This window comes from Lissotriton helveticus, chromosome 3_1, assembly GCF_964261635.1.
Source record: "Lissotriton helveticus chromosome 3_1, aLisHel1.1, whole genome shotgun sequence".
NCBI classification, from domain to species: domain Eukaryota; kingdom Metazoa; phylum Chordata; class Amphibia; order Caudata; family Salamandridae; genus Lissotriton; species Lissotriton helveticus.
In genome coordinates, this window is record NC_136061.1 from 400,136,762 (window position 1) to 400,150,269 (window position 13,508).

General features: G+C 46.2%; 1 protein-coding gene across 1 annotated transcript in view; it reads left to right on the top strand.

The window, feature by feature from the left end:
* Nucleotides 1-13,508, top strand: part of SLC43A2 (solute carrier family 43 member 2) — a 77,460-nt gene that overhangs the window by 29,643 nt on the left and 34,309 nt on the right. Inside the window, exons 6-9 of the mRNA XM_078680167.1 lie at nucleotides 3,251-3,343; nucleotides 5,479-5,612; nucleotides 6,942-7,144; nucleotides 8,413-8,559. Of these exons, the coding sequence (XP_078536293.1) occupies nucleotides 3,251-3,343; nucleotides 5,479-5,612; nucleotides 6,942-7,144; nucleotides 8,413-8,559 (577 nt within the window). The remainder of the gene's footprint in view (nucleotides 1-3,250; nucleotides 3,344-5,478; nucleotides 5,613-6,941; nucleotides 7,145-8,412; nucleotides 8,560-13,508) is intronic.

Sequence of the window (13,508 nt, forward strand, 5' to 3'; positions counted from 1 at the left end):
AGGAAGTGGACTGTAACAACCTAAGGATTCTGCAATTCTAAAAACTCTGTGCTCGACTGCTCAATTTGATGGACCAAACCTGGCCATAAATGGTGCTGATGATTGTCAATATGAGGTGAGTGTCTGGAGGTCAGGTGTGATGGGCAGTTGAATTGCTTAGAACACCCAGAATCTCCTGCCTCAAGAGAAGGTACATGACCACTGTTAAAAAAGGAAGATTGCCTCAATATAGTTCATGCCTGTGGACATGCCATCCATTATTATAACCATTGTAACAATATCCAGTTAATTATGCATCTAGAGCACAGTGGATAACATGGCTGGAAACAATTAGCTTATTTATAGAGAATTTTTCTGATAACCAGGCTCTGTCTCTTTACACATTGCCTATCTTCAGGATAGGCTCAGATTTTCGGCTCCGTATTATCCTGCCATATCTGTCCTTTTAGACGTCCCTGAGAGTATCAAGTGTTGTTCAGGCACTGTCTCTGGGATGGCTGCGCACGTCTCCTGATCACTGGAGAATTCTTACAAGCCACAGACAGGGTTCAGTTCAGTTGCATACTCTCCACGAGCCAATCAAACTTTATTGTTTTAAGTTAATAAAAACCATCACAATATTGCCATGTGCGCAAAACATAGAAGCACATAATATCTTTGTGAAATGTGGTACATACTGGTGGTTTAATAAAATTATTATCACCACTTTGTCCAACTCTTCCTAAGTGATTGCTAAAACTTAAACCATCAAGCCTTGTGTTAATTATTGTATGGTAACGCAGCTGATGGTAAATCAGTAAATCATCAAGCAGTCAAATTATGCTTAGGTCATTACCATAAAATCGACAGAAGTCATATAAAATTGTAAGATTACTCTGTAAAATAGTGATACATTTCATCAATTTCCTGTTAGACTAAACGTCAGGCGGGTTGCATGCCATAAGATTAATAACATCTAGACCACTAATAGGAGTTTTCGTCTATGAAGTGCTGTGGTGCTGATGAATTAATAGATCGTCTAAGCTTGAAAACAGTATTAACTTGAGTATCCCAGTTAAATTTTTTTTCCAGTAATAGGATGTTTCATTTAAACAATGTTTCGTAGAAAACCACAAATTTCATCAATTTACTGTTAATCTGAGGGTCAGATGGATTAAGCCCTTTTATTATGGACATCCAACAGGTTCTGATGCCCCTGTCGTTAAAAATGTTTTTCAGTAATAAAATACAGCGTTATTTAAAAGTGGACATATGCAAACCAAGTGGTTGATGCCTTCCTTTACGTCGCTGCCTAACCTACGTGACTTTGGGCCGTTATGTTTCCATAATGGTTGATCGGCCAAGGATGGTAGAGCACCAAATCGGATAGCCATCAGCTTTCTCTTTAGATACACCGAGTGTGTCGTGTTTAGATATGCTGCTGGCTTAGGGCTGCTGTACGACTGAATTACCATCCAGGCATGCACGCGGCTGGTCAGTGTATGTTTGTCATTTATGAGTGAATGCGTTTTTGCAGCTTTGTTTATTGCATGGCAGAATGCAGGATGAGGCAAGTTCAAGTTCCTAAGAACCATTGTTTTTGTTTCTTCCAGTGATGACCACAGGTATTTCCTGTAGACAGACCAAGGGTCCTTTTCCAATGACTCCCATAAGGCTTTAAATAGCGGACCTCTTTGGTTTGACCGTATTTGGTACATTGTTTTGATGGTGGTATAACTTCTCCCAATGGTTTGTTGCATAAGTCCAAATTCCAAGCTGACTTGTGCTGGTGAAGCATTCTGCGGCAGACAAAAAACTCACTTGTATGTGTTTGTTTGCAATTTGTCTCCACGAGTCACAGTTATCCTGGCGGAGAGAGTGCTAGTATTACTAACTCCTCAGTTGACCGTTCTTAGGGGGTATAAAGGACCCTACTTATTATCACTATGCAGGCCACACTCCTGTCAACACAGCACTGAGCGTGCATGGATTGCACAGGTTGCACTAGCTGAAGTCTGTCTTCACTGTCCATGAGACGTCCTGCTGTTCTTAGTTTTATGTTATGTTTATTTCTGTGAACGGGATTTGTATTTCTGCAGGTGCCTGTCAGAGATGCACTGACAATCTCCCTGCTCCGAATATGGCTTGGAGAGAACCCAACCCCAGCTGTAAACAGCATGAATGTTGGCCAATGAATTGTCAGCCGGGGTTGGATGAAGACGCAATAACCTTGGCTTTGACTGGCTCCTTTACCTTTTATTGGTCCTTGTAAGCGTAGTGACAGTGAATGTGAGGGCTACCCAAGTCCTATTTCATAGCTCCTTTCCCAACCCTGTCAATGGGTCAGAGACTGTAAATTGACTCGTTGCCTGCATCTCAGTGGAATAATCTGAGGCACCCAACGCATTTCTTCTCCCACCAGTCCTCTTACCCATATTAGCTTCTGCTCCCAGAGGCAGAAAGGAAAAGGGGTGCTATCCAATAGGATCCCAGCAATTGCTGGACTAATGAGGGGGCAGGTAGCAATTCAAGGGAGTAGGAGGGAGGCACTGTCTCTTTAGGGACGTGTGTGCGCTGCCACCTGTGAACATGTCCTCAGTATCAGGGTTCCTGGACACGAGCTGCCACCTGTGAACATATCCTCAGTATCAGGGTTCCTGGACACGACTCCTGACTGTGACTTTTCTTGCATTCAGTGCACACATGGCCTGCCAACACCTCTGACTGTCTAGCATTCTTAGGGCCAAGGCCTGTTAGCGTTCAGGCGCTACAGACAGTCCACAGTCTGTCAGCAGTTTATGAAAGGAAGGCGTGCCTGACATCAAAACCCAATTTAACCATATGCTTCCATCCGGGTGGTGGTTTCTTCACCTCTTGAAAACTCGCTGGTTTCTCTACGAATGCTCCACGCATTTGCTTGATTCTTTGTAATATCATGGTTTGTCCTTGAGTGAGCGCATTGTCATTTTTTGGTTACACTTTGAATTGTATGCTGTGCACAGTGTCCTGTTTCTCTGCTGTTTAGTCTGTGTTGCTTAGCATTTGCATGGCTTTGTTGTGCAAGTCGAGGGGATGGAGGGTACACAGTGTACGGTGCTATTGTTAAAAGTTTTACTGTCCAGGACGGCTGCTCGTGCCAACACTGCACATAGACAATCTTGCAGGTTTGCAACGCGCAGCGTGTTTACATGTTGAGCGTTAATAGATTATTAAATCTTTGTTATCGTATTCCAGTCGTGGCCTTTGACACTTCTGCTCTCTCCTCCTGCAGCTCCCTAATATGTTCGGAGACCTTCGCTCCACCTTGATAGCGCTGATGATTGGCTCGTACGCCTCCTCCGCAGTTACCTTTCCCGGAATTAAGGTGAGCAATAAGCCTGCACTTTGAACGCCTGCTCAGCACCACGCTTGGCAGTAGACGCCAGGTCAGGCGCATGTTTCAGAATGACTTGCGCCATCTCTGGTAGAACACCTGTTATCAGATGTCCCTTAGCAGCATCAAGTGGCAGGCCCAGTCACTGACCACGCACAGGGTGGGGCCACACTGGCACACATTGTATCACTGTAGTAGTCTCACACCACAAAACACACCTAAACCATAAAAGACACACATGCTATGGAAGGCCATGCTTGGATAGAGAGCGACACCTGCAGACGCAGTGCCACACACATAGGCAGAGTGCCCTACTTTCAAACTCTCACACCTGTGCTAGTGTACATCTGTCATAATTACAGGCAGTGTTCATTCACAGGTATCGTGTAACACTCCACAGCAGAGTGCAACGCACTTGGTGCCTGATTCACGACTTGGGCGTAATCTCCGCACAGCACACTGCAGAGAGTGCGCCGTGCGGAGATTCCACCCCAGGTGCGGAGACTCCGCACTCGTAACTTTACTACACTTAAGTGCCTTTGTGAATCCTGGCCCTCAGTCTCTGGCAGCGTTAAACTTGCAAGCACAGCATGTAATGGTTTAGCCTTCCCTTTGCATTTGTCTTGGAAATCCTAATGATGGGAGAGATGTGTTTGATCCAGGGATCCTCCCCATTACTGTCCCCACCACAATGGCAATATTTTGTCAGTACAGCAGACATGTTCCTCCATTGCGTTCAAATTGAGTTTCTACAGTGTGCACTCAAACGCGATTAGCAGGCAGGGTCGAGGCAGTAAACCTAGCTTTGTTTACAGTGATGCAGGAGGAGAACATAAAGAATGTTTAAAATACTGGAAAAAGTCCAAATTTAGCAGAACACCACATCAATCCCTATGGCCGAGGTAGCATGCCTCTTTCAGTTCCTTGAAAGGCGAAGAGTTTTCGTGACTTGAGATGGCCTGGGTATGACTATGCTTGGATCGTCCTTTTGGTTCCTACGTATCCCACTGGAAGCTCAAGTCCAGCTAACAAATACCTACATTGACTGCACAGTGCTCCTTGTTAGGTGAGCCCTTACTACTCCCCTCGTTCAGCAACTGGGAGTGGAGAGGCGTGGCAAGAATATATTGAGTAACTCTCTGTTGCAGGACATTTTTCAGGATCAACAAACAACGCTCTGATTCAGTAATGAGGTGAGACACTTTAATTGGCCACGCTGTGTGGCAATCATTGGAGACTAGAGACTTGAGTAATCAAGAAATACCACATACAACATGGAGGCTCCCCCGTGCCAGGAAATCGAGAGCACACATGTATCATAGACACCCCATGCAGGTGTGGCTGAGTGATAGTGGGCAGCAGTCAGCAAATGGGCAACTTATACTTCTCGAGGGCTGGTGACGGAGGCGCACTAGGGTATCTTAAGCAGTCGGATAGCTTTTTTGATCCAGATCAGTAGTGGAAGTGTGCCATGACATGCCAAATTCATTAAAATGCCTCAGCCATGTCTCTGTAGTCGCAGTTACCAATAGGCGAGAAATGTCAGCAAATAAAGACTAGAGATTCAGACAAAACATTCAAGTGTTCCAAAATGTAACTGGACTGAGGGTCTATGTCACGTTGCCACGCTTGCAGAGTGTGTGAACATCACATACACAATTTCACACTCTCAGTTCCACACCTGCAGGCTATGTCACTTGCAGATTGAAGGTTGAAATTCTGAATGTTTGCTTTGCTTCAATGGTGTAGTGCAGGACAAACTTGTGCAGTCTTACTACTCTCATATCTGCTTATTCACACACTTACACACCTGGACAGCTCACAAAAAATCTTGGGTGCTCTGGGGACTGCCTCTTGCTACTCAGACACGTTTGCGCGGGCAGGGACGAGCTGCTTTCTGTTCACTCAAGTGCATCCTCTGGTCTTCTCCGCTTACCTTTGATCTTGTGTACCTCTCCTAAACGTCATTGTGGTTGCGGACTGTCTCCTAGCCTCTAGGATGGTCTGTCTTCACCAATGTAGGGTCTGTGTGTGACTCTGCCCAGCTATCAACTCTCTCACTTCATTAAGATATCTCTCACTCTGTCCTGCCCTCCATTGTGACTTCTCTGCCGCTTCCTTTGCAGGTGATCTATGACCTGGGAGCCCCGTTCATCACCATCCTTATCGTCTGGGCGGCCTGTGCTGGCCTTGTCTTCTTTAACTGCTTCTTCAACTGGCCCTTGGAGCCTTTCCCTGGCCCTGAGGACATGGACTATACGTAAGTGATTCCTTCTGAGCGCCAGGCCCTGAGCACTGCAGTATAGAACACTCAGAAACCGGGTACCAATTGATAGCCAGTGGCTGGATCCTCTGAAGAGAACTGCTTGTAAGAGCTCTACATAATCCCTAATTATATGTTCGAGGCATGTGAGCTGTAGATCACATGCTGTGCATAGATCGCCATCTAGTGTTGGTGGCTGGATCCTTAGAACAGAACTGCTCGTAAGAGGTCCACGTGATCCCTCATTTATATTTCTACCAACTAGAAACAGGAAGCTGCCATCTCTGATCAAACACTGGACCCTAAAAATAAGTGTTATTTGCCCCAACTGGTTTTGAAATGCTCAAAAGTCAGGGAAGCTACCTGTTCTCTTGCTAAAGTCAGGAAAGTTACCTTTTTCTTTTTGATAAAGCACTCTACAATAGTGCATGTGCTTACCTATACCTGTCGGCTCACCCTCTGTTGTCTGTGCACTTCCCTATATCTGCCTGCACACCTTCCGTTGTCTGTGTCATCCCTGCCCACCCAGCCTTCATCGACCATGTGCTTCCTCACCTCTGCCCGCCCACCCTCCATTGTCAGTGTGCTTCCCCTCCTCTGCACTGCGTTGCCTGTGTGCTTCCTCATTGTTGTCTCTGCCTTGTTCTTATGTAGCCAACCTTCACCCTTCCTGATCCATGTTGGTCCACTCCCCCTCCGCAACCCTCCCCCAACCCACTACCCCCTTTTTTAAATCCATTAGTGTTATATTGCGCATTCTTTTATTTACAAATCCATCTAAGATCGGTAAATAAAAAGAAAAAATGCACGCCTCATTTTGTAGGTGCGCACATCCATGTTGGCACAGGCCTAAAAAATGATGCCACATCTCAGCGGATTGTTTTTGCATTATTTTCAGCCCATGGCTGCAGTACTGCTGTACAGCCTGACTAAAATCATTGCCAAAGTCAATAGGTTCCATAGGCGAGATCACTTGAATTCGCCAATGCTTGTCTTGTTATTGGACCCATTCTTCAGCATGTATCTGGTGTATTTCCAACATATAACGTCTCATTCTCTGCATAACTCTGCATGTTACTTCTCTTTGTGTGTGTGTGCTCCTGTCTGTGCACAGATTCTACAACAATATGTAGCACAATGCAGTGTAAATTAAATTACTAATGATGGAGAGTGTTAGAAAGATTACATTATGTTTAATAGTGTCAGTAAAATATGGTGCTGTTTATGGGCTAGTTTCAACCAGCCGTGTCAATGAGAGTTGCAGAAAATATTCTGTATCTTCTGAAAGCCATGCTTTGTGCTCACAGAATATCTGACTCTTTTCAGGGTGAAAATTAAGTTCAGCTGGCTGGGCTTTGACCACAAGATAACAGGCAAGCAGTTCTACAAGCAAGTGACCACGGTGGGGCGGCGACTGAGCGTAGGCAGCTCCATGAAGAACCCCAAAGAACTGGCAGCCCTGCAAGATGGCAGCAAGCTGTGCCTGTCCACGGTAGACCTAGAGGTGAAATGTGAAAACCAAAGTGCAGGTAAAGGGGGCATCAAGGTGCACACCCACTATCTCCAAACACACCTACTCTATTGGAAGCATTCTGTGCTAATCCAACAAATGACAAACATTTTCTTTTGGAGGTAAAATACACTACATTTCTAAAACTGACCCTTAAAAAGGGAAATTTCTCCTTAGAAGGGCAGTGTGCTGCACCTTGCACGCAGAGCCCTTATGACAGTGGGCCTCAATTAAAGTGAAAAAGACAAAATAAAGTGACCTGCACTGTGCAAATCATAAAACTAGCTCACTAAAAACATCCACCACCATTGCAACGAGATATCACTATACACGTCGACATACATTAGAAGAGTAAGTGGTAAAGAATGGGTTATCTGCCATGTGCTGGGCGCACCACCACTACACACACTTGCCCTTCTTTGCAGGATGGTTGTAAGCTATGCATGTTCACTGTAGATTCAGGGGTGAGTGAGAAGGGTAGAGCACTGGCAAAATACCTGATGCATGCATATTCATCACTAGTGTACACAAAGCCCACCAACATGACTTCCAACACCCTCCATACAAACACTCATGCACTGCATCCTCACTCATATATTTCACTCAACTTAAACACCTCCCTCATGACTATTGACTTTGAGTATTTTTTTTTAGAAACGTTTGAGCACTTGTTTTTATTTGTTCTTTAATGTTCTAGCAGATTTGTAGGCGTCCCTTAACGCCTTAAACGCGGCTGCAATTCCGCCGCTGTGCGGGCATTCTAAAGGGTGGGCTGGGCTGCGTCGGCCAACAGTCGTTCGCAGCATCAGGGAGGGAGTGCTCCCGTCGGCCAACACGGAATGGGTTAATTGTTTGGGAGTGCTTGAGGATAGGGTTTCAGTATATTTAAGTATTCTTTTTGGGGTCTGTGTTTCTTCTGCAGATCCTTAGGTAATTTCGTGGAGCATGTTTGATTTGTTGTGGGGATGGTTTATTGACAGTTTGCGGAATGTCTGGGGCATTAAAGATAGTTCAACAATGGTTTGGGTGCATGTGTGCCAATTTGAAGTATTTCATGTAATAAAAAAAACAAATCAAAGTTGACACTGCTTAGATGTCTTGTGGCGTCAGCATGTCTCAATTCTAAAGCTTTCAAATTTGAAGGGATTGTTTGAGGATTATTAAGGAATTGCTCGTTTGGAGCAACAGCACATTTGTTTCTGCATTTATGTGCAAAGTTATGTAGTGATCTTTAGGTGCTGATTTACTCTTCTACTAATTTGTGTGTTGATGTTTTGGCCCTTGCAGCGTCGCCATCCTTTATGCAGAGTGTCTTCAGCCCCATCTTGTTGCTCAGTCTGATCACCATGTGCATCACTCAGCTCCGCCTCATCTTCTACATGGGTGCTATGAACAACATTCTGGAGTTTCTTGTGGAAGGAGACCTTGAGACCGGTAAGTGATTTCTTTCTGTTACTTAAGGTAGCAGTTTCTGTCCATCACTGTACTTGCTCTGCCTCAGGGAAGCATGGTCTGCCAACCATTATCCATGCCCTGTCCTAGGAAAGCAGTCCCTGACTTTAACTTGTGTCCTGTCTTTGTTCCCGCCAGTTTTTAAGGTGTAAGCCTCTGCCTGTGTCTAGTTTTGTTTCACGGCGGGGATGTTTTTAGGTCTCGCCTAGGCAGTGCATGCACTCTGTCTCTTCGAGACATGCTGTATCTACAATATGAGCTTAAAGCACTGCCCATTTTTTTCATTGGTTCCTCTTACTGTCCTTTGTAAATGCCGGCTTTTGTAGATGCTTAGTAGCCCCTCCTTCTGGACTTTTGTATCCTCCCATGAGGACTGCCCCTGTTAAATGGGCTCTTACTGTTCAGGTTATTTAGGATACTTTGTGAGCGCTCTTTTTTTTGTTGGCCTGCCTCTGCTTGTGTTTAACCCCTTCGACGCTGATGACGAGCTGGGCTCGTCATGAGGTAGCCTCCTCGCACGCTCATGACGAGCCCAGCTCGTCACGTAACATGCGCTTTTGAAAAAGTCAGCGTACGAGCGGAATTCCGCCCGCACGCATGCGGTTAATGTTCTGTTTTGTTTGCTGCGTGTATGAAACATTTGCAACGGTCTTTGGTGTTTCAGCTTAACTCATCACTCAATCTCCCTGTGCCGTCCCCCATCCACTTACCCCTCCCACAACACTACATGCCCAACCCCACCACCTCTCCGAGGTCGCTGCTTGTTTCTGCTCGTATTGGTGCATGTTCAGCTTTGGGGCCCTCTGTACTGTCCCTGCCCGGCGCTGCTTGTAAGGAAGCTGTTCTGTGCTCTGTATCAAAACCACGCTCTACACTCGAAGGGCTTCAGCAAGATCCCTAGCATCTGTTCCTGAGTGCCATGGCTCTCGCATACCAGCTACTGGAGCCAGGAGACTGATACAGATCTCAGCGACGCCATGGCCACCCCAGCTGCCACCCGCTGAGATGAGGGCATCACCGCTGCCTCCCAGAAAGTATTTATTCTCAACCTGAGTGGTCCCTACATTGCTGGGTTGCGCTCTTTCAGCTACTGTCCATATTTTACTCATCCTCGGCACCGAGCAATCACCAAATTGCTGCGCTTCACCCCATACAGCTATAGGGCCATATTTTAACTGACATGGACTCTAGGTAATCCGACATCGCTTCGGTGTCACTTTCATGCCAGTTAGCAATGCTAAAATGCAACCAAGCCAACATGAGTCTTCTCAGTCAATAATTACCATTATTGATCAGGTCCCTGGTAAACTAGGTAACCGTGTGACACTGGCACGGTTCTCTGCCGGCACCTCTACCTTAACTCCCAGAGACAGTTGAGCCATATATGTACCCTCTTGTAGTGTGCACCAGGGTTAGCGAAGATATACAGCGATATTCTGAGCCATAGGCATTAAATGCTTCACAAAATTTATTTGCGTGGCTGCAGCGGTGGTAAAATGGTCACCTGATTGGTGCTTAAGCCGGCATAGTGACTTCAAGCAAAGCGAGCAGTTACTAGAAGCTCCAGTTCGTCCAAGTTGAAGTTGTTTAAATTTGGTGGGCCGACCACAGATTTCTTCAATCCATTTTACACAGACTGCAAGATGGACTGACCCCACTCGAAGAAGACTTTGAGTGCAGTCTCTATTAAACAGCCACATTGTTAAACTACTATGTCTGTCACTGTAGAGTGTATGTAGAGTTAGTTTAGAACATACGTTCATCAGCATGAGACTCTTCTTTCTTTAGAGATCATCTAAAAATGTTGGATCGGCTTTTGGCGTCCTCAGATTTGATTCTAGTTTTTTTTTAAAAGACCTTACTGACGAGTGGAGAAAATACGAGCATTCGTGGCATTCACCTATTTTAATGCTCTCGGGTGGGAGGGCACGGGATCCTTCACAATTAACTTTCTTTGTGGTTTGCATTTTATGTCAATCCTGTTAACAGTAGATTTTCAAGTGGAAGGATACAACGATTTATGACTAACTGATAATTTGTTGAATTATACAAACACCACCTCTTCAAATTGACGATTTATTGTAAATATACTCTTCTCCTCCCTGCTAGTAGTTCTTTTTGGCTTGTGGTATTTTCTGTTACTTAGCCGAAGGGTGTAGGTCATTGCTTCATTCCACTCTCCTTCCCTTCCTTCACTCCTTTACATTTTCCTTACCTCCTTCCCTTCTATTCATTACTTACATCACCTCTACCCCACTCTCTTCCTCTCATACTCCCTCACTTTCTCGTTCACTGATTCCTTCTTATCTCGCACAAAGTTCTTTAATTTTCTTCCTTTCTTGAACCTCCTCTCTCCCTTCCTCCGTTCTTTCCTCCCTTTTCGTCTCTTACATTCTCTCTTCCACCCTGCCGCCTTCCTTCAAACCCACCCTAACCTGATACCTTCTTTTACTCTCTCTTCCACCCTTCCTCCCTATATCCTTCCTTCAAACCCACCAGTCCTTCATTATAACTTGATGTTTACTGTGACTAACAACTCCACACAATTCAACAGCACAAAATTCGAAACCACCCAGCATAATTACAGTACACATAATAGCACTCATCAAAACTTAATCCAACTTCTCATAACACTCTACTTACCACATAAGTACACCCCACATATAACCCATCTCTACCACAGAACAACAATCCACATAAATACACTCCACACCATTCCACATAATTCCAATTAGCATAATTTCACTCAACGCCACACAGTTCCACGCTACACAAATCAACTCAACACGTTTCATTCCACGCCACATAATTCAACAGTAAACCACATAATACAAATCAACAACACAATTGCATAACACACCATTCCTGTGTTGTGCTGCAAGTGGGAGCTGATTTTTAAAAGCGTCCCTGTGTATATTTCTGTCTTCTGGACACCTACCCACTTCTCGCTGCCCCTGCTCCGTGGGCGCCGCTCGTCTGCTGAGCTACTGGCTTGAGGGAAGGGAATTGGAACTCTCTTTGGACCCTGCGGGACTGAGAGGACCAGCGGGCAGTGCAGACTCTAACCTGCCACAGCTGGTCCTCTTCCCGCCCCTGCCTCCCGGTCTGCTTAAAGGAGTGAGATGTTTTTAACCCCGTTGGATTCCTGTGTTGTGCTGCGAGTGGGAGCTGATTTTTAAAAGCGTCCCTGTGTATATTTCTGTTTTCTGGACACCTACCCACTTCTCGTGGCCCCCACTCCGCGGGCGCCGCTCGTCTGCTGAGTCACTGGCTTGAGGGAAGGGAATTGGAACTCTCTCTGGACCCTGCGGGACTGCGAGGACCAGCGGGCAGTGCGGACTCTAACCTGCCACAACTGGTCCTCTTCCCGCCCCTACCTCCCCTCTCTATTTAGGATAATTGGGTCCCGCGCTCGCGGGACGCGCGCGGGTCGCAGCCCGGGGCGCAGCCCGGGCAAAGGGCGGGCCCTCTTAGGCCCTCAGAGGCCGAGTGAGGCCGGGCTGGGCCCACCCTTTTACCTCCCATATCTAGGGACCCCATAGTAGGTGTACACATTTGTTATGGCCCAAAGTCCCACCAAAGTTATTCTAGAAAAGCTGGGGGGGTCGAATACTGGTACACTTGATATTATTTTACAAGGGTCCCTACCGACCTAGACAGGGAAAATCTATGGCAGAACGCCGAGCAGAGCGCCGGCGTTCTGTCGAATGTATGAAAAACAGGGCTCCCACAGACCTCTCGCTTCACGCTCTTTCCCCCAGTGCAGGATGTACTGCTAGTAATGAAGATCCTTTATTCTTAGAGAGTGTCCAATTGCTGTTACGAGACTGCACTCCCACTCCCGTGGTCCGTACGGACCAGCTTATAAGTGATACCCCTCTTTCTAGCCCCACTAGTATAGCTGTCGACCTGATTACTCAGATCCCTGTCTGGGGTAAACCTGCTCAAAACAAACTGAAGAAACCGGTGTCTGTCAAAGTCCATGGTCCACCACCATGTAAAAGAAGACGGAAGGCGGGGGACCTGCAAAAGCCCAAGATTAGTCATTCCGACTTTGGCAAATCATCAAGGCATAGCGCCAGATTTGCCCCGGCTTTGGTGGCCCCGGCCCCAATGGTTGCATCAGCTAATATGTTAAATTTGGCACCCCCCCTACCATTGGTACCAGCCGTAAAGGCAGTGGACACTACTGTCCCAACTGTTATCTCGGCTGATTCCCTGTTAAAGGAACTACCTTCTGCCGCCTCATTGGATAGAATGGAACACCTAATAAGGTCTTCTATCCTACCCATACTGGAGAGGCTGAAGATGGTTGAGAAAAGGCTTGAGGACATCGAGTATGTAATCCGTAAAAATGATGGACCAACTAAGGCACTGGTAAGTGGGGCCGTGCCACCCCCAGCCTTGGTGACATCATGTACTTCCAATGCCCCAAAAGTTGTATCGCAATCTATTAAACTTACACAACCTAAGCACCAAAGGGCTCTACCCCCCAAGCAGGTTAATAAATCAGATGTAAATGTAGCAAGTGAAATTTTGAGGGGACCTGGAAATGTATCTGCAGAAAACATACAGGAGGAGTGGGGAAGTGCCAGATATCCCAGGGTACCAATGAACAAAGGGCCCCAGGTTGAACTCCCCCTGAAGCTGTTCCCTTTGTGGTCGTTCTGACTGGGGTCCCTACACTGACAGCTAATAAGAGGGAAGGGTACCCCCAGTTGAAAAATAAAATCATGCACTGGCTTAGCCAATTTAGACCACTTATACACAACATCAATGGTGAGATCGTGCATGTTCGACGACTTTCTTGGCTGGGTTGTAGGGTTAAAGACATCGAGGGAGACCTAGTTGTCGTAAATTTTAGAGACCCACGAGCAGTCAACTATATATTGTACTGGCCCCTAGGTAGTGGTAGCAATTGTATTGTCCCT